Genomic DNA, 21,870 nt, shown 5'->3' on the forward strand with positions numbered 1-21,870 from the left:
CTCTAGCTACTGCAAACAAATTCCAGAAGCATGTGCCACAATGTGCATCTGGCTTATGTGGGTTCTGGAAAACCAAACCTGGGTCCTTAGGCTTCTTAGGCAAGTACCTTAACTTCTAAGCCATCTCTCCAGCCCTAAGTTAATGTTTAATTATACCAAAATGAAAACTCAGGGCCCTTCACTCAAGTGTGCATATACTTTGCAGTCTTGTTTTTTGTGTTTACCTCAGAAAATACTTTTATTTTCTAAAGCCAAACCCATAGATAGACATGGTTTTGGGGGCACTTCCTTGTCAACCCATGTGTAGTCAATAACGTGAACCAATATCTGAAACCCATAACAAACTAAAGTGAAAAATGCAAAAATGGTCTCTGGTGCATGCCATTCTTAAAGCCCATTGACCAAATGTTTCACCAGTATTCCACAGGCACTTTCTTGATCTCCTAAGTGAGTGACCTACAAGTTCTTATGTTGCCTTCTGTAGCTTCCAGCTGCTCCAAGATTTACTGCCTTTTCTATTCTGCAACAGCCTTTACATTAGACTTCAACAAAGATGGAAAGGATTATGGAATTTTCCACAGTGAGTCTTGCTTTCCTATAAATCTGAAAATTAAGATCCAGCTACTTAACACATAGTAGCCTTCCCTAGGCCTCTAACCCTTTAGTATTATAAAAGTCCTGATATTTAATGATAGGAGGGCAGTATAATTCCCCAAAGATCTTACGCTTTTCCAAGTTTTAAAGGGTTCACTCAGTAATTTCCTACATTACTCCCTTCCTGTAAGACATGGACTCTAACAGAAATAAGCCAGTTCTCCCAAAGCCACTTCCAATGGAAATGACCTAATACTGTCTGAAATATACATAAGGTCTGTCATCTCTCTGTCGCTTGCTAAGAGACCATCTTAGAAAAGTCACAGCTCATTGCTAGGACCCATCCCTAGTGCCATTCATTCTGTCTGTACACCTCAGAAAGCTCTACCTTGGAGTTTGATGTTTGAGAACTGGCAGTTTAGATGCTTTCACTCCTCAAAACTGTTTAAATGTATTTGCCTGCATTTTTTAAAAAGCCTTTTTCTGCCTTCTTTGGGGGGAAAAAAAAAAAAAGAACAAAAGCAGTTGCTCTATAACACTGGCCAGTGCCATCAGATATCCTCTAGATAACCTTTGCTCCTATCCTGCTCACTTTATTTTGCACTGTGATGACTCAGCCTTGAATTCCTGAGCTACATAAGACCTACCTCCTGTTATTAGTAAGAAAATGATTGAAGACTCTACTTCTGAAAAATAACATCTTTTTTTTTGTTTTGGTTTTGAGGTAGGGTCTTGTTCTAGCCTAGGGTTGACCTTAAATTTACTGTTTGCATTATTTTTTAATAAAGCATATGCTCGGGCTGGAGAGATGGCTTGGTGGTTAAGCACTTGCCTGTGAAGCCTAAGGGCCCCGGTTCGAGGCTCGATTCCCCAAGACCCACGTTAGCCAGATGCACAAGGGCGCACGCATCTGGAGTTCGTTTGCAGTGGCTGGAGACCCTGGCGCGCCCATTCTCCCTCTCTCTCTGTCACTCTCAAATAAATAAATAAAAATGTATAAAAAAAAATAAAGCATATGCTCTAAAATATTTCCCAAAAAATGTGTAATTTCAACTGGGAGACTAGGGTATGTTTTGAAAAAGTTTTCCTGTCCCTTTTCAAATCTGTCAATTTAAATGAGTGCCCTTTGGGCTGGGGAGATGGCTCAGCAGCAAAACCTACTGACCTGGGTTCAATTCCCCAAAACCCATGTAAAGCCGGATGCACAAAATGACACATCTAGAGTTCATTTGCAGAGGTAATGAATTCTGCCCCTCCTCGCTGCCCTCTCTCTCTGCTCACAAATAAATTTTAAAAATAAAAATAGGGCTGGAAATCCAGGCATGGTAGCACATTCCTTAAATCCTTGCACTCAGGAGGCAAAGGTAGGAGGATTGCTGTGTGTTCAAAACAACCCTGAGACACTAGAGTGAATTCCTACCTCAAAAAAAAAAAAAAAAATTGGGTTGGAGAGATGGCTCAGTGATTGCTTGCAGTGCCTGACAGGCTGGATTCAATTCCCCAGTACCCACATAACACTAGATGCACAAAGTGTTGCATGGTTCATATGCTGTTGCAGGAGGACTTGTCACACTCATACATATACACACTCGCCCTCCTTTCTTGGAAATATATTTTTTTAAATAAAATGAGTGCCCTACAACTGGTTGTTGCCCTTCCATTATTTAAGTATAATTATATTTGATCAAATCCTTTAATGGGCATCTCAGGATGGGCTCTGTATAAATACAGTAAATCTATACAAATAATCTTAACAGAACATTTAATATCATGTTTCTTTATTTTTTTATAACACAACTGAAACAGTTTTATTAAATAAAAGTTTGTTGTTTACTGTTTACACTCATGTTGCTGCTATAAGTACAACAGACATGAACTTCTAGTGTGAATTACTCATTGTCTACCCCCACTGAACTACAGGCATTGCTTGAGAATTGGATCTTTGCTTAGGGATTAAAAAAGAAAGAAAGAAAGGGGGGCGGGGAGAAAAGAATTGGGGCATAGTCTCTTGAAGGAGAATTCACAGGGACTGGCTGGAAGAGGAAAGCATAGCCAATACTGTCCAAAAGCATTGAAGATGCTGTCACTGAGAAAACAGAAATGATAAACAGGGAGCATAATTAGAAGCCGTTGTTTCTAGTGACATAAATACTTCAATGCTTGATTTTGCCCATCTGAGCTGAGAGGCATCTTTGGGAAAAGACAAATTAAAAGTGGATGAGGTTGGTGAGGGAGGGTAGAGAACATGGATACTATGAGTTAAAAAAGTATAAAAATTATCTAAAATATAGATTAGATATAAATGTTCCAGAACTCATTAGATAAGCTCAAAAATACTGGAAAGTGGCAAGTTTTGAACTACATTTATTTTTAAACAAGGGGGTAGTATTCAGTGCTTTGAATGTTGTGTGCAAAGTTAATCCAAGTCACCGTCTCGCTGTCCTGACTATCACAGCAAGGCAGATGCATCAGTTTCCAGCATCACGGGCAACACTAGATGGACATTTTTAATGAATAATGTAAACTTCAGTTTTAAGGCAGCTGGTACTAATGCTGCACACAGGCTTAGCTTGGTGCCCATTTCAGAAATGGGACAGTTAGCACTTGAAAACAAGAAACTGAGGGAAGAAAAGGGGAACCAGCATTATTTGACAAAAAACAATGTCAAAATAATTTCCCTTTCACACAAAGAAATATTTTAACATTTAGAAAAACAAAGCACCCATCCCACCAACTTCAGCCTGTTCCTTGACAAATATTTCAAAATACTGATAAATAATAGTGACTGCGAGCAGAATTCCAGTGCCAGATCCAATGGCCCCAAGGAAGTCGGCTAACACTGACAGCGCACCAATGCACAAGCCACCGAATGCAGCTGCTGTCGGGATGTACCTAAAAGACAAAACCCCTTATCAGGCAATGTAGGAGAAGGGAAAATGCAACAGCTAGAAGCAATGGGAGGTCAAGTTTTACTAGCAATCATTCTCTCTAAAAATAAACTAGTCAAACAGAAACAGTCTGCAATACTGACAGGCTGTACACAGCAGATGACATGTTAACAAGAAACTAAGTAAAGCAATGAGTTTATCTACATATACATATATTGACAGGGCCATTGTAGCCCACACTGGCCTCAAAGTTGGCAATCCTGCTTCAGCCTCCAGATGCTGGGATTGCAGACTTGGGTGTCACACGTGGCAGAAATGTGTCTTCATGGGATGTTTCGTGCATGCATATGTGTGGAGTATGTGTTATGGTGTGTGATGTGTGTCTAAAGTATGCACGTATATGTACAGATACATGCATGTCTGCATGCTTACAGAGGCCAGTGGAGATCGGCGACTTGTGTCCTTGGTTCACTCTTCTGCCTGTCACCTTGAGACAGAGTCTCACTCAACCCAGAGCTGCTGGGTTCACCAACTTTTTTTCAAGGTAGGATCTCTACCCCAAGCTGACCTGGAATTCACTGTGTAGTCAGTCCCGGGCTGACCTCACACTCAGTGATCCTCCTACTTGTGCCTCGTGAGCGCTGGGATTAAAGGCATGAGCCACACCATGCTCAGCTAGTTTTTGCCTTTTTTTTTTTTTTTTTTTTTCCAGTCAGCAAGCCACAGCAATTCTCCAACCTCCAGCCCTGCCCCTCTCCAGGACTGGGGTTACATATCGGTGTACACATGCAGCTACTGCCATGGTGCTTGCACAGCAAGCACTCTTACTATTGTTCCATCTCTCCAGTCCCCAGTTTGGGTTGTGAGACAGGTCTCATGTAGCCCAGGCTGATCTTGAACTCCTCACACTCCTCCTTCCATTTCCCAAATGTCAGAATTACAGGCATGTGCCAACTACACTGGGCTAAAAATGTTTCATTTTTTAAAATTTATTGATTTGCAAGCAGAGAGCAAGAGAGATACAAGAGAGACAGAGAGAGTGGGCACACCAGGGCCTGCAAAACCACTGCAAACTCCAGGTGCCCGAGCACCTTGTGCATTTGGCTTACGTGGGTCCTGGGGAATCGAACCTGGGTCTTTGGCTTTACAGCAAGAGCCTTAATGGCTAAGCCATCTCTCTAGTCCCTGTTTCATATTCTTAAGTAGCCTTAAGTTCCCTCTTGTGGGGTGAAAAGTAAGTTTCAAAACTCTTTCTAAGTGTTAATAAGTTATTTTGACAAATGCTTTACGTTATTTCAACAATAATTCAATCTTAGCTATGTATAACAATCATGTAGAAAACAATGTTTTAATCTTTGGGGGACAGTATCTTATGTAGCCCAAGGTGACTTTGAACTCCTGATCCTCCCTCCTCATCCCCCCAGTGCTGGGATTACAGGCATGTGCCAATACCCACAGCTTTAACATGGGTTTTTATTTTAAAAAGTCAAAGAAAAAGCCAAAATCTGAAAAGATCAAAAAGAAAACGTGGGAAAATGATGTTAACTCCTGAAGCTGGTGGCTCATTACAGCATTCTACAGTGTATGTTCCAAATGAATAGAAAGCTTGTAAAAAAAATACTAGTGCCTTTTCAACCAATTGTGCACACGAAACTGGAAGTCCACATACAAAACAAAGAATGTGGACCCTCCTACAAGTGACACAAAAACTGACTCAGAGTTGGCCACTGACCTTGATGTTTGAGGAGAAAACAAAGTAAAGGCTTGGGCTTGCAATGCTTCCTCACCTGCTACATGGGAAACAGCAAAAGAACACAAAGCCACCAAAGAGGAAAGGGCTAGAGATGTACAGGGGCTAGGTGCCCTGCAGGCCCAAGCATGAGGGCCTGCGGACCTGAGACCTCCCAAGTTAAAATCTCCAGTTCCTTTGTAAACAGCTGGTATGACCACCTACGCCTGTAACCCAAGTCCTGCAGGGTAGCAGAGACCCGGGAATCAGTGCATTCCCCAATCTCCAGAAACAAGAAAGGAACTGCAGCTCAAATCGACCAGACGCGACAGTGATGCCAGGCTGTCACTCCACTCCAGCCACAGGAGGCAAGTATGTGTGGTGCCGCAAGGGTGTGTACAAGTATGTGTGGTGCCACAAGGGTGTGTACATGTGCACACAGCACCACGCAAGCACGTATTTAAATAAAAACTGATGGGCCGGGAAGATGGTCAGTAACCCATTAAAGGCACTTGCTTGCAAATCCAGAAGGCCCAGGTTCAGTTCTCAAGTTGCCCATGTACACCAAATGCAAAAGATCTGGTGTTTGTTGGCAGTGGCAACAGGTCCTACAGTATCATTCATATATTTTGTGTGTGTGTGTGTATGTGTGTTTATGGATGTATGGATGGATGGATAGATATAGAAAGTAAATAAATGTTTCTAAAAATAAATGGGCTTCATCAAACTTAAACATTTATGCAATATAAAGCATCATCAAGAAAATGAAAAGTCAACCTTCAGAATAGGAGAAAATAACTGAAAATCCTACTGAACAAGAAATTAAAAATCATAGTTCTTTCCAGATGTGGTGGCACACGCCTTTAACCCAGTACTTGGGAGGCAGAGGTAGGAGGATTGCTGTGAGTTCGAGGCCATCCTGAGACTCAACATACTGAATTCCAGGTCAGCCTGTGCTAGAGTGAGACCCTACCTCAAAAAACCAAAAAATTAAAATTAAAAAAAAATAGCTCTTAAAACTCACTAATGGAGCTGGAGACATGGCGTGGTAATTAAGTGCACTTCCTGGGCAAGCAGGAAATGGGCCTGAGGTACCCTGACCACACCATCAGATCTCCAGATCCCACTTAAATAGCTGGGTGTGGCTGTGCAGGCCAGTAACTTGAGACTGGCTCAGGGGGGAGAGCAGGGAATTCCCCAGGCTGGAGAGAAGCAACAGCTCCAGCATCAGTAAGATCCCTCGAAAGTGAGAATGGGCAGAGGAGCACCAGCAGGGCGACTGACATCCGCTCTTGCCCACAGGCAAGCACTTGGGTGCTGCAAGGGCACATTCACATGCATATACCACACATGCCACACTGTGTGTCCACTAACAACCAATTAAAAATGAGAAAAGCGGCTGTAGGACCCAGGTTCTGTTTCCCATTACCCACATAAGCCAGATGCACACTGTGGAGCATGCTTCTGGAGTTTATCTGCAGTAGCTCAAGGCCCTGGCATGCCCATTCTCTTTGCTTTTCTCTCTCTCAAATAAATAAAGAAATAAGACATTTTCAGAAAGATTTAAACTGGGTGTGGTGGTGCACACCTTTAATCCCAGCACTTGGGAGGCAGAGGTAGGAGGATTGTTGTGAGTGCAAGGCCAGCCTGAGAACAGTGTGCCAGGTCTGCCTGAACTAGAGTGACACCTTACCTCAAACAAACAAAAAGAGTTTAAATAATCAGAAAAGGGTCTGAGTAGACATGTCTCCATAGGAAATACATAAACAGTCAACAAACACTTTGCTGGAAGGAGGGCTCAGGAAGGTGCCTCTAAGTGTGAGGGCCTGCAATTGACCCCCAGTATGCGTGTAAAATGCCAAATTCTGGAAAGATGTTCAACATGTTTATTTTGGAAAGGCCCCTGAAACCACAATGAAACAGCTAACACTTCATACTCTAGGACAGCTAAAATCCAAAGGCAAAGAGTGGTGCTGGTAGGACATGTGGTAATAAGCCCTCATCTATGGATGTAGGACATAGAATCTATGCAAACTCTTTGAAAAACAGCTTAGCAGCTAGCTGCTACTCAAAATGTTTAAAGAGTTACTGTATGACCCAACATTTCCACTAACAGAAAAATGAAAACATGAATCCATACAAAATTTGTACAGTATGTTCACAACAGCATTAATCTTCACAGCCAAAGAATAAACCCAAAGTTCTATCAACCAGTGAATAAACAAAATAATGCTACACAATGCATTATACAATAACATTACAGGCCATTGCTGAAGCCCTTGGTTTCCCACCAGGAATAAATGGTTAAGACCCTATTGCTGAAGGCTCCATATACTTAGGCTGCAAGGCCACTGAAAAGTCCTGCTGGAACTGAGCTGATAGCTCCTCCATGTAGACCAGCTGACAGAAAGCTAGAAGGAAGCCATTCTGCATACAGTTCAATAGGAGAGAGAGAAATCACCAGTGAAGATACTCAACAGTGGACAATGAAATCCTTATATTTTGCCATCCAGACCAAGTGAGCCAACCAGTGCATAGTGGCATGTCTGTCATGGTAGAAAACCAACTGCCTGTAATTGGACTGGAGGTCTGCTCCATGAGAGGGAATACACCCCTGATACTAAAAACCTACAACAGGGGTAGTCATGAGCCCTAGGGGTATAACGTCTGCAGCTGTCTGGCTAAATGTATATACTATGCTCATCAAACTGCCCAGTAAATACTTCTCTTAATGTTCATACCCATATATTAATGCTATTCTCACTTTTGGTGGAGAATCTTCTCTTTTCAGATGGTAGTGACCTCAGGATGATTCAGAAGGCATCATGGTGCTGGGAAGAAGTGGCAGAAGTGCTCAACACTGATCTCTATCACACCTTCCAAGGCTTAGGGTTCATTGTGGAAGAGGTGACAGAAAGAATGAAATAGCCAAAGGAAGGGTATGACTCCTTACAACATGCTCCTCCAGACACAAAATGGCCTGGATATCCATGACCTCACACTGCCTGACACTACCTACACAAGACCATCATAATATGAGGAAAAGATGATGACATCAAAATAAAAGAGTGAGTGAGAAGGAGAGGGGATATGATGGAAAGTAGAGTTTCAAAGGGGAAAGTGGGGGTAGGGAGAGAATTACCATGGGATTTTTTTTATACTCATGGAAGTTGTTAATAAAAAATAAATAGAATGATTGAGATGGGGAGAGGATATGATGGAGAATGGAATTTCAAAGGGGAAAGTGGGGGGGTGGAGAGAGGGAGGGTATTACCATGGGATTTTTTTATAATCATGGAAAATGTTAATAAAAATTGAGAAAAAAAAAAGAATGCCAAGGAATTTGATTCTGCCACTCGTTTTAGAATGTTCCAAAAAAGTAAAAAGAGGCCACACATGATGGCACATACCTTTAATCCCAGTACTTGGGAGGCAGAGGTACTAGGATCACAGGTAGTTTGAGGCCACCCTGAAACTACATAGTAAATTCCAGATCAGCTTGAGCTAGAGTGAAACCAAAAAAAATAAATAAAAAGAAAAAATTTAAAAGAAAAAATAAATAAATAAATAATTTAAAAAAGAATGAAAGAATGACTTGTTCTATATATGAACAAGCCAAGAAATCATGAAGGAAGCTGTCACAAGATACTACATAGAGTGATAAGTTATAGGAAATATCCAGAATAGACAAATCTATAGAAATAAAGTGAAAGTGGTTACCTGGGCATGGTGTGGGGAGTAAGAGGTATGGTAAAAATTAGGAGTCTTCATGAAGAATGAAAATGTGTTCTGAAATTAGATTATAATATTGCATAGCTATAGACCACTTTAAAAAGCACTGAACTCTAGCCTCCCTGTTTGTTTTTTGCTGTTGTTTTGTTTTTTGTTTTTTGGTTTTTTTTTTTTTTTTTTGAGGCAGAACTTCACTCTGTAGCCCAGGCTGGCCTTGAATTTGCAGCAATCCTTCTTCAGCATCCCAAATAGTGGGATTCCAGGCCTATGTTACCACACCCATCACTTGAACTACATATTTCAAGTGGGTTTTACATATACATGAATTTTATCTCAATACAGCTGTCACCAAAAGCAGAATACCTGATGCACAGAAATAAATTATGATTTCTGAAGGTATAGTGTTAAGTGTTTTTTAAAAGATCACTGGTGCCGGGCGTGGTGGCGCACGCCTTTAATCCCAGCACTCGGGAGGCAGAGGTAGGAGGATCGCCGTGAGTTCAAGGCCACCCTGAGACTACAGAGTTAATTCCAGGTCAGCCTGGACCAGAGTGAGACCCTACCTCGAAAAACCAAAAAAATAAAAAATAAAAAAATAAAAGATCACTGGTGATTTGGGACTAAGAAGATAAGTTAGTTGGCAAAGTCCTGGCCTTATAAGCAATATGGACCGGAAAACGACCCTTAAGAACCCAAATACATGCTCGGTGTGGCACTGTATGCTTATGCACAGTTCCTGTGCTTGGGAAACAGAGACAGGAAGAGCCTGAGACGTACTGGCTGCAGCTAATCTAGCTCAATAGATGAGCATATACATACACATTCACCCCCCACACACCCCTCCATTCACACACACACGTGCACACATACATTTTCTTAAAGAACTCATTGGTTGGATTGTTTCTTTGGCTTTCCACTGGTGGTTTTATGTGCAGCCAGCCAAAACAGAACTACTAATCTACGTAATTTTAATGCTGGGCTGAGGAATGAAAGGAATAGTTTCAATTAAACGATTGCTAATGGGTCAATTTTCATGTGGAGAACAATTAAATTCTAGTTAAAATTCTGGTTCTCTTACAAAGAGTAGAAAACTTTACATTTAAATTTGGACAAATAAAATGATAACTAGTGATGAAGTGAAAGATGTACCAACCTATAAGAGGAAAGGACTCTCATGAGCTTACCTATTAAGCTCATGGACCATGGAGGTGTCCCTGTGACCTCTCATTACCATCTGCTGCTCTTTAAGCTGTTTAGCTACCTGCCAAGAGAAAAACAACTGAAGTCAAATTATTCACACACTCTACTTTCTAGACACTAAAGTACAAGACCCGAGAAGCTGTCACTGTATCACTCCTACTAACTCTAAGGAAATGAGGTCTCAATGCTGCCAGTTACATGTCGGCCACACATTAAATCACTTCTGTGAGCCTCTCATGGATTATCTTCCTGAAGAGAAGTTAATGACAGCGGGGGGGGGGGGGAGGGGGGGGGTTGTTGAGCTTTAAAGGATCACAAATTGTCCTAACTAGGAAGTTTACACCTAAGAATGAATTTTTAGCCTGTTGGGGGTGTGTCTTAGTAAAAATAGATGCACTAACCAAAGCTTAAATTTATAAAAATAAGGGCTGGAGAGATGGCTTAGCGGTTAAGCACTTGCCTGTGAAGCCTAAGGACCCCGGTTCAAGGCTTGATTCCCCAGGACCCACATTAGCCAGATGCACAAGGGGGCGCACGCGTCTGGAGTTCGTTTACAGTGGCCAGAGGTTCTGGCATGCCCATTCTCTCTCTCTCTATCTGCCTCTTTCTCTGCCACTCTCAAATAAATAAATAAAAATAAACAAAAAATTGTATATAAAAAATTATAAAAATAAGTTTGCCAATTGCTATTCTGACACCTAAGAATTATGAAGTCAAAACAACAAAACCACAGGGGTGGGAGGTTGAGACAGGATCTCATTCTAGCCCAGGTAGACTTGGAATTTACCACATATTCTCCTACTGGCCTTGAACTAACTCATGGCAATCCTCCTACCTCTGCCTCTCAAGTACTGGGATTAAAGACATGTGCCACTACACCTGGCTTAAAAAGCAGCAAATTTGAAGATAACCCAGATACTTACATCTTTGGCTGAGGAGCCAGACACCTCTATCCATGTTTTAGAGAAGAATGCACACGACCCCAGCATGAAGATGATATAGACAACTACATGGACAGGATCCTCAAATATGGCACCCATGGACTCAGGTGGAGAAAGGTAGTAACAAAGGCCTCCGACGGGGTAAGAACGAGCAGGACCTCCTCCACTTACATCCTACCAAAGAAGAATACAGGACAAATGGTCAGCTAATCTGGGCCTGAGACTGCTTCTTCCTTCTCTTTTTCCATGTTGCCCAGACTGGCCCCAAACTCCTGGCCTCAGTGACTCTCCTGCTTTAGCTTGCCAGGCATCTAAGGCTGCAAGTGAATTGGATGGAACTTATTTGTATGAGCTCAAATTTCTCAAGAACTATGAGTATTTTAACTTTAAAGCACCTCTAGCCAATGAATCTATCTCCTTCATTCCTTTAAAACTGTACAGTTAATATCTATTTTGTACAAGACATTTTGAATATATTAACAGAAGAATGACTTTTTAAAAATAACACATATATGAAATCTTTTTCTTCCTGAAGACAGAAAGAGGACCCTTGTAATCACGAGCCGTAGGGGTGTAATGTCTACTGTTGTCTAGCTACATGTATATACTATGCTTATCAAATTGCCCAGTAAGCACTTCTGTTAATGTTCACACCCTTATATTAATGCTACTCTCAGTTTTGGTAGAGGGTAGAGAATCTTCTCTTTTCAGATGGCAGTGACCTTGGGATGACTCAGAAGGTATCATGGTGATGGAAGGAAATGACAGCAGTGCTCACTACTGCAATATCTGTATCACACCTTCCAAGGCTCAGGGTCTAATGCGGAAGAGGTGGCTGAAAGAATGTAAGAGCCAAAGGAAGGGCAGGACTCCATACAACATGCTCCCTCCAGACACAAAATGGCCTGAATATCCATGACCTCACAGTGCCTGACACTACCTGCACAAAACCATCATAAGAGGAGGAAAAGATCATGACATAGTAAAAGAGAGACTGATTGAGATGGGGAGGGGTATGATGGAGAATGGAATTTCAAAGGGGAAAGTGGGGAGAGGGAAGGTATTACCATGGGATATTTTTTATAATCATGGAAGTTGTTAATTTAAAAAAGTGTAAAAAAAAAAAAAGAAATAGGACCCTATCTACAACTATTTCAAATTATTTTAGAATCCAGTTTTCTGAATTATGAGAGTATGCAACATTAAGATCCTTAAGAGTCAATGCTGCACTTCACAATGGGAGGCATCTGAGTCAGGAAGGTGCTGACTTGCAAGCATGAAGACCTGAGTTTGACTCCCCATGCCCAGGTAAACAGCTGGGTGTAGACTGACAACGTCTAGCGCTGTAACCCCAGTCCTGTGAAGAGCAGAGACCACAGACTGGCTAGGACTTGCAAAACACTACAAGCTCCAGAATCAGACTCCATCTCAAGGAAGCATGAGGATGAACGATAAAGGGGGACACCAAATTTCCTCCTCATGTATGTATGCACGTGGGGCATGTGTATTTGCATACACTACATACACCATGACACACAAAGTATAAACATACATTAAAAAAAAAAAAGTTGGCTGGGCATGGTGGCTCATACCTTTAATCCTAGAACTTGGGAGGCTGAGATAGGAGGATCGCCTTGAGTTCGAGGCCACCCTAAGACTACACAGTGAATGGGAAGATGGCTCAGCATTTAAGAGTACTTCCTGCTTAAATATGATGGGCTGGAGACCATCAAGTTCAACTCTCTAAAACGGCATCCAAAACGCTGGGTGTGGCCATGCAGTCTGAAACCTCAGTCCATCAAGGGCGGAGCCAAAGAATGGCTGGAGTTCAGAGGTTGAAGAAGTTATACTAAAGAGTATCTTAAAAAACAAAGTCACAATTTATTGGAAAAAAAAAATATTACCCTCCCTTTAATCTTGCCAAACTCAAGCAGTTAATCACAAACCAATCTATCTTCACTGAGGCCATGAAAAGTGGAGGGGAAAAAAAAAAAGTGGAGGGAAAATAGAAAAGATGATTCTAGAATCCATGTATTAAATGACAATTTTTTTCTCTTATAACTTTTTTTTAGCAAATTGATTTTTATAAATAAATAAATATATATATATTACTAAGAATACCAAACAAGTGAGGCAATGTTAACTCACTCCTGAAATTCATGAATTCAGAAGACTGAGGAGGGAGGATTACTGTAGGTCTAAGGCCAACCTAGGCTACACAGAGGGAGGCTACAGAGAGAGACTGTCTCAGCCAGGTGTGGTGGCACATGCTTTAATCCCAGCACTTGGGAGGCAGAGGTAGGAGGATCGTCATGAGTTCAAGGTCAACCTGAGACTACATAGTGAATTTCAGGTCAGCCTGAGTTACAGCAAGACTCTACCTCAAAAAAAAAAAAAAAAAAAAAAAAAAACAGTGAGACTGTCTCAAAAAAATAAAGGCATTACAACACAAAAAACCACTTTTATGAAAGCAACTGTGACATTTAATATTAATAGTCATTCAAATAATATGTGAAAATGCTTCCTAGACAATATTTTAAAACACATGACCAATCTTGGTTATAAAACATTTACCAACTCTCCCAAATAACAAAATGTAAATGAACCTGAAAATGTTGCAACAACTTCTTCAATATCTCAGTAAGTTAAAAATGAAGCCATAAAATGCAAATTACAAACTTTAAATGCATGATAAAAATGAAGAGATACTCACAGCCCACTGTCCTAGTAGGTTTACTAAAAAGTTGCCACTAAATCGAACAGAAAGCATCTGGGAGATAACGTACAAGTTTGAGACTAGGGCAGACTGAAGGATTATGGGAATGTTCGAGGTGTAGAAGAGCTTGATGGGATAGCTACTGTACTGTCCTCGGTACCGGGCAGACTTAATGGGCAAGTCAACACGAAACCCCTAAAAATGAAATCAAGAGTAAGCAAGTCACTATACATAGCCAAAAAAAAAGGGGGAGACCAAAGACAGAAAGCAAGTAACTGCAAGAGTATGAAAATATGAGATAGTAACAAAACTCTCCCTTGTACAGAGACTTTCTATTTCATACCCAGCATTTTCTACCTTCAAACTAGAGTTTAAAGGGTATATTACGTACTTGGCTAGGTCTTGGGACCCTTATTTATTAGACATCATCCTTTCAAACAGCATTTTCCTCTTTAACAACAAAATATATCAACATCCCAGGTACTTTGGTAAAAAGATTAAACTTACCTGAAAATATATAACCACAGCAAATACAAAAACTGTAGCAATGAGGTTCATGAGATTGGGTAGGTTCTGCCGATAAAAAGCCTCCCTTAAGGCTCGGACTTTGTCTGTCCTGGTGGCCAACAAATGAAACAGAGCTATGACTGCACCCTCAAACTCAGTACCTGTGAAAGCAAGACAGAAATAAAACTGCAGATGCTTCTCCCAACATTGTCCCAGAGAGCAAGACAGATCATCTGAACTTCAAGACCACACAATCACCACTGTATGCTTTGCAGCATAGCCATAGGTACAGATTCTAACCATACTGACATCGCTGAGGCAAACTTCAGCATAGATCTTGAGTTTTCTCAAGAGACTATTCTTGATGAAAACATCCCAAGTAAGATCTACCAAAGCAAATATTTCATTCATAAGGATTTTATCTTCTCCTTTACCTCAGGCAAAGGAACTGTATTTAGTATTTCACTCATAAAGATGTCCTCTCCTTTACCTCAGGAAAAGGGAGTGTATTTAAGAAAGAAAGACCACAAAGCAGCAGCAGAGCAGAATCACATCAAAATCAAGCATCAGGCACTCTGCAGGGGGTGCCTGCCTCTAGTTTACTGCTCCAAGGCCATTACTATTTTCTTTCTTAAGACTGGGATCAGAGTTTGACAGAACAGGGGGACAACTGAAAGTGGAGAGGAGTAAGGTGAAAGACAGAATGAAATCTTTCAAAACTTAGATGCTACTACAAAGCCAATTAGAGAAGAAGCAAAAGTATGAATGCTCTCTAAGGATACAGTGAGCAGCAGTCTTCTCACTGGAGAAAACAATCCACTACCTTTAGGTCCCTTCAGGAATGTGCAGTCAGCCAGGTCAAGGACTTTGGCAGCAATGGCTTAAGCAAGGTCAACAAATAAAATTTTAGAAATCTGTTTGCAACCACTAGATCTGTGTATGCGCAGAGGCTGCAATGTATTCTTTTCAGCGTAGCACATATGCACACATCTCTGATTATGAAGTTTTGAACAATTAACATTCACTGTCCCCTGGGGCAGCAAACTGGAACTGCTACAAGCATGTTCTGCTGCATGGACTCATTTTCAGCACACATCCACAAAACTCGTGCATTTGCAGTCACTGTGCAATGTACCTCTGCCAGTGTTTATGGTAGTGGGACTAAAGGCCTTCCAGACAATGGTCTCACAGATGTTGGTGGCAATAAAGAGGGAAATACCAGACCCCAAGCCGTAACCCTTCTGCAGCAGCTCATCTAACAGCAGCACAATCAAACCAGCAACAAACAACTGTGGGGAAAGAAATGCACGTAAGCAGAAGCAAGAAGAAACTCGGGAAGGGGCGATGGGGCACTGTGGACTGTTTCACAGGGTGGGCATTCCCAACAGCAGCCTGACCACTGCACTATCACCACTGTGCTATGGGCAGCTTCTGATCGCCTTACTGTGGTGAGAAGCCCATTCTGAAGACCAGAGGACTAGAAGGATTATATTATAATGCAAATATTTCATCTTCAAAGTACATTTATACCATCTTGATAGTTTCCATAAAGGTTTAAATAGAGCCTATTTGGAAAAAAAAATACACTGAATTATCACAGCTACAGACTTGACAAGAAACTGAAAATATTCCAAATACCTCTACATAAGCAAAAGAGCAAATGAATTATAGAATAAGATACAGTTTTCCATGCCCATGGAGGATAAGAATAAGGACTATGCTGATACATTTACAAAGTACTATGTGTTTTCTCTATTATATAATATGTATATAATAAGACAAAACTGGATCACAATTGGCTACACAAAATTTTAACAGCATAAAAAATGCATTCTATTTTTACTATGACAAAGATTACATTTAAATTTGAGTATAATTAAAAGTTCACCAGGTTCTTAAAGCTGCTTTTTTTTTTTTAATGAAAGCTTACTAACTTAAACTTATGTGCTATTGAACATTTAATTTTCTTCCTGGAAAGGACACTAAAAACATGTATCAATGAAAACCAATTCATACCCTTGCAAATGACTTCATCAGTCATACAGCTCCCTTCTGACTTGAATGCCCTAATCAAGAGGGGGAAAAAAAATCTGCTTCTATGACCCCACCCACTCTCACTCAGGTCCTGTTTTTACAGATTCTCGGACAGGAGCAAAGAAGTCACTTCTATCCCTCCCAGCTCTGAAGCCACACAACCTCATCTACCCGTCCATAAAAAAGTGAGGCCTGAAGCTACAGTGTGCCACTTAAGCATGTTTACCTCACACAGTGTTGTTGGGCTTTTCCTTAACCACTATTTCAGTGAAGAAAGGCCAACTTGTCTACTTATAATCTTATAGCTTGACTTTAAAGCAACTGGATAAAACTTACAAGAGAGATCATGCTCACCTCTCACTTTTTGAGAACCATGTTTATTTTGACAAAATAATGCAAGTTAGGACATAGTACTGGATTTTTTTGGACTAAAATTAGGTAACAAGCAAGTGAGTATTCCCAGTCATAAACACAGCAACATTTCCCCATACAGGGGGATAATGGCTACCCATCAATTATTAGCTACCCAAAATTTATTTTCATGGAGAAGTTCTGATAGATGATCTGTCCAAAGTCACAAGGCAGTTCTAAAACAACCAAGCCTCCCCCTCAGCCCGGTGCTGTGCAGAACAATGTCAGATGACAGAGTGGTCAGGCAAGTCCTGTGAAAACAACTAATTATAAAGAAAGATTACTGAGATCAGAATTCTAGAATTGAAGGACAAAGAGAAAAGATAGTACAAATCATGCATGCCATGAAAAGGGAAGAAAAACCAGAAAGTAGCATGAGCATCTCCATAGATAACCCAGTAAGAACCAAATAGTAACAGAGTAGACATACAGAATGGGGTATATACTATGAACTTCTGGAGCGAGTATTAAAAAAACTACACTTGAGGGCTGGAGAGACAGCACTTGCCTGTAAAGCCTAAGGACCTCAGTTCAAGGCTCCATTCCCCAGGACCCACATAAGCCAGCTGCACAAAGGGGCGCATGCATCTGGAGTTTATTTGCAGTGGCTGGAGGCCCTGGCACATCCATTCTCTATCTGCCTGCCTCTCTGTCTGACACTCTCCCAAAAAAAAAAAAATAAATAAATAAATAAAAACTTGATTTTTCAACTCTGTATGTAGATGTCCACACTGTTTGGTCTGAGAAAACATACTTTCACTATATGCCATGTATACTGAATTTTTTAAAATTTTAATCAAGACCCATTTTAGTGTTGTATGAAAGGAGAGAAGGTTAGCACTCCCCTTGACAAGACCCATTTTAGGTTTCAAAATCCATTAGTGAAAAAACACTATGTGAATGAGACACAAGCAAATAAAGTGAGAAATACCTTCCATAACAGCATGCAAACCATTTTCAAAAACCTATGTTTCTAGGTGAAAACCCACTGATCCAATCATAGCTCTTCAGTGTATCCACACATTTTCAATGTTAGCAATGCCTTGAAAAGACACAAATGGGTGACTGCCCACCAATAATCAAACATGACATGTTTCTTCATTATATTAACAAACAATAGTTACAATAAATATTTATGTAACAATTTTTGTTAACAAATACAGTTATTTATTTCATTCTTAGAAATAACTACTCTTTGACTTACTGAGTACTGAAAAGAAACATTAAAGTAGCTTTAATCCCATTCTATATCAATTTCAATCCATAGTTGTCTCTAAGAGATCAATCCTTACCTAATGTAGAATTGCTCGGCCAAGGTTCCTTGGGAGTCTAAAATTATGTTTAGGAAGGTAATACAGAAATTTTACTGATGTTTTAAGGTCTTGATACCAGTTTTGAATTTTTTTTTTAATCAAGATTGCTTTGGGCTAAGGTTATATAGTTCAGTGGTAGTGTATGTTTACCATTCTCAAGGCCCAGGGTTCAACCCCCAGCACTGAAGACAACAACAAAAATGTGCATTAAGGTACCTGCTGGTAATTCTCAGAACACTTAGGGATGGGAGGAAGAGGACCAGAACAACAGATTTTTGCAACTATGCAAAGGCTATAAAGAAACAAAAGATAAGGCAGGCAGGTCCCTATTTAGGACCTTTGGCATTGCCCGTGGTCTACGAAGGACTGTAAGGACTGAAGGGCTTAGAATCAGACTCCAGGGGCTCCTCTCCTCTACAGCACGCTTCTTCCAACCTGAAATGGCAATAATGTTGCCAAGCCAATGACCTGTAAGTGAAGAAATACAGGCAGGCCAGGCATGGTGGCACATGCCTTCATGCCCAGCACTGGGGCAGCAGAGGTAGGAGGATCACTGTGAGCTCAAGGCTACCTTGGTACTACAGAGTGAGAGTTCCAGGTCAGCCTGGACTAGAGACCCTACAGTGAAAAACCAAAAAGACAGACAGACAGACAGGAAGCATTATCCTCTAAGGAAATACATTTTATACCAAATGACTGAGCTGGAACTCTGCAAGTTACCAAAGACCCAGTAATTTTGTTTTGTTTTACTTTGTTTTGTTTTCTCAAGGTAGGGTGTCATTCTAGCCCAGGCTGCCTTGGAATTCACTATGTATTCTCAGGCTGGCCTCGAAATCACAACAATCTGCCAATCTCTGCCTCCCAAGTGCTGGGATTAAATGTGTGCACTACCACGCCCAACCCCATAATCTTTTAATAACTCTTGCCCTAATCCATAGGCAAAATAGTTCTAGCTCATTAGAAACCATCACTACTGTTAATTATACCAACAAACACCTGACTAATAACAACCTAGCCATCCTTGTTCAGTCATACACACTGAACAACCTTATTTGATTTGCTTCCTATATAAAATTTTTTAAATATTTTTATTTATTTATTTGACAGAGAAAGAGGGAGTGAGAGAGCAAGAGAGAGAGAATGGGTGCGCCAGGGCCTCCAGACACTGCAAACGAACTCTAGACGCATGTGCCCCCTTGTGCATCTGGCTTACATGGGTCCTGGGGAATCGAACCTGGGTCCTCTGGCTTTGCAGGAAAACGCTTAACCGCTAAGACATCTCTCCAGACCCCTATATAAAATTTTTAAGAAAAAAAATTCGTCAACCATATCTACCAGAGATAGCCATATTTACTAGTATACAGAGAGATTGGCATTTGAGATTACTTCAAAAATGTGTTTCTGGGCCAGGAGTGGTAGTGCATGCCTTTAATTCCAGCACTCAGGAGGCAGAGGTAGGAGGATCACTGTGAGTTTGACACCAGCTTGAGACTACATTGTGAATTCTGGGTCAGCCTGGCTACAGTAAGACCCTACCTGGAAAAACAAAAAAAAGTTTTTCTGAGCATGATCTTTTGAACTACTAGAAAAAAAATCCTATATCAATTCAAATTTTTAAAGAATTACTAAGGTGTTTGCAAACTTCCTTTCAAAATGCAATTATTATTCTGTAACATATATAATCCAGTCTTAAAGAGTTTCTTTTGAAAACTTTTAAGAATCACATATACAAAAGTATCCTCTAAACATTACATACTATAAGATAGATACTTAATACAGTCAAAATTAGGTTGGCCTTTAAAAATTTCATTCCAGGCCTAGAAAGATAGATTAGAAGTTAAGGCACTTGCCTGCAAAATCTAAGGACCTGAGTTCAATTCCCTAGTACCCATGTAAACCAGATGCACAAGGTGATGCATGCATCTGGAGTTCATTTGGAGTGGCTAGAGGCCCTGGCGCATCCATTTTTTCTCTCTATCTGTCTCTTTCTCTCTCTCAGTCTCTCTCAAATAAATAAGTATGTATATAAATAAAACTCTTATTTAAAAAAAATTTTTCAATCCAAAATGTTTTGTGTGCCATTAAGAAAAATGATCCTGGGTGCAAAGATGGCTTAATGGTTAAAGAGCATGCCTGTAAAGCCAAAGGACCCAGGTTTTAGTCCCCAGGACCCATGTAAGCCAGATGCACAAGGTGGCACATGCATCTAGAGTTCGTTTACAATGGCTGGAGGCTACTTTCTTTGTATCCGCCTCTCTCTCAAATAATAAATAAAAATAAAATATTTTTTAAAAGGGGCTAGAGAGATTACTTAGTGGTTAAATCGCTTGCCTGTGAAGCCTAAGAACTCATGTTCAAATCTCCAGGTCCCACAAAGCCAGACACACAGTGATGCAAACATACAGTGTTGCATATACGCCCCAAAGGGGTGCATGAATCTGGAGTTCATTCGCAGAGGCTAAAGGCCCTTATGTGACCATTCTCTTCGTCTCTCTCTCTCTCTCTCTCTCTCAAATAAAAAAGAAAAAGAATCCTACCACTCCTGTAATTCCTACCTTCAGTTGGTGGAAAGCAGAGGATTCCAAATTCTAGGTCTATCTGGTCTTCATAGTAAGACCTTGTCTCAAAAACCCAAGGTCTGTGCTGGATGTGGTGGTATAAATCTTTAATTCCAGCACTCAGGAGGCAGAGGTAGGAGGATCACTGCAAGTCTGAAGCCAGTCTGAGACTACATAGTGAATTCTAGATCCACTTGGGCTAGAACAAGACCCTACTTCAAAAAACAAAACAAACAAACAAAAAAGTCTGGCAATGTAATTCAGTGGGAGAGTGTTTACCTAGCACACACAAGGCCCTAGGTTTAATACCCAGCCCCCTACACCCCCTAAAATCTGACAATTAACATCTTACTACTATGGTCTGCTTACTGAAAAGGTACTTGAAACTTACACATAGCTTTTTTTTCTATACTTTTCTGAATATACACTAACTTTCATTTCAATAATAACAATTTTTTGAGGAGGAGGTAGTCTTTAATTGTAAGCTCAAGAGATGCTCCCACTGAAGTCTCCCAGACAGCTGGGATTACAAGTGTACTTCACTGGGTTGGGCCTCCCAACAGACTTTTTGCAGACACTTCAGAAAACAATGCAAATTCAAACACCTGCTACACCAAAACTGCATGTAAACACCACTGTAATGACCTAAGCAACTCTGGCTAAGCTGATGCCCTTGCACAGCAGTAAAAGCACAAAGACTGCCACCTGGCTGGCAGCAACAGTGAGGCACTGCTAACTGTAGGAAAACATCCTGATTTTAGAGCCATCTGAAATGTACATCCAGAACTGATGAAACAGAGCTGATCCATAATTCTTCACATTGTACAACCATGATGTGATTAGAATAAATCTACGTGAATGCAATGCATATATTGCTGCAATAATCAAAATATCATAATCCAAAACATTCAGAAGAAAATGTCAGGGGCTTGAGAGATAGCTAAGTGGTTAAGGTGCTTGCCTGAGAAGCCTAAGGACCCAGGTTCAATTCCCCAGTACCCACGTAAGCCAGATGTTCAAGGTGGCGCATGCATCTGGAGTTTGTTTGCAGTGCCTGGAGGTCTTGGCATGCCCATAGTTTCTGATTCTTTCTCTCTCTCTCAAATAAATAAATAAAATATTTTTTAAAAAAGAAAAGACAGTGTATCTATCACCTAAAGAATTCTTAAACTAGGGCTGGGGAGATGACTCAGCAGTTAAAGGCACTTGCTTGAAAAGCCTGATGACCCCTGTTCAATTCCCCAATA

The 21,870-nt window shown here is 40.7% G+C and overlaps 1 protein-coding gene and 1 pseudogene across 2 annotated transcripts in view; one reads left to right on the plus strand and one right to left on the minus strand.

The window, feature by feature from the left end:
• Window positions 1–2,355: 2,355 nt before the first annotated feature.
• Window positions 2,356–21,870, minus strand: part of Sec61a2 (SEC61 translocon subunit alpha 2) — a 56,271-nt gene continuing 36,756 nt past the window's right edge. The window contains exons 7-12 of one of the 2 annotated variants that reach the window (XM_045135381.1): window positions 15,443–15,596; window positions 14,308–14,468; window positions 13,798–13,995; window positions 11,067–11,258; window positions 10,128–10,204; window positions 2,356–3,486 (exon numbers count right to left, since the gene is read on the minus strand). In XM_045135381.1, the coding sequence (XP_044991316.1) occupies window positions 3,300–3,486; window positions 10,128–10,204; window positions 11,067–11,258; window positions 13,798–13,995; window positions 14,308–14,468; window positions 15,443–15,596 (969 nt within the window). In that variant the 3' untranslated portion in view covers window positions 2,356–3,299. Of the gene's footprint in view, window positions 3,487–10,096; window positions 10,205–11,066; window positions 11,259–13,797; window positions 13,996–14,307; window positions 14,469–15,442; window positions 15,597–21,870 lie in introns of both variants that reach the window. The other variant, XM_045135382.1, reaches the window with a different exon arrangement.
• Window positions 17,564–17,607, plus strand: LOC123455220 (annotated as a pseudogene).

Source organism: Jaculus jaculus, chromosome 15 (genome assembly GCF_020740685.1).
Source record: "Jaculus jaculus isolate mJacJac1 chromosome 15, mJacJac1.mat.Y.cur, whole genome shotgun sequence".
NCBI lineage: Eukaryota > Metazoa > Chordata > Mammalia > Rodentia > Dipodidae > Jaculus > Jaculus jaculus.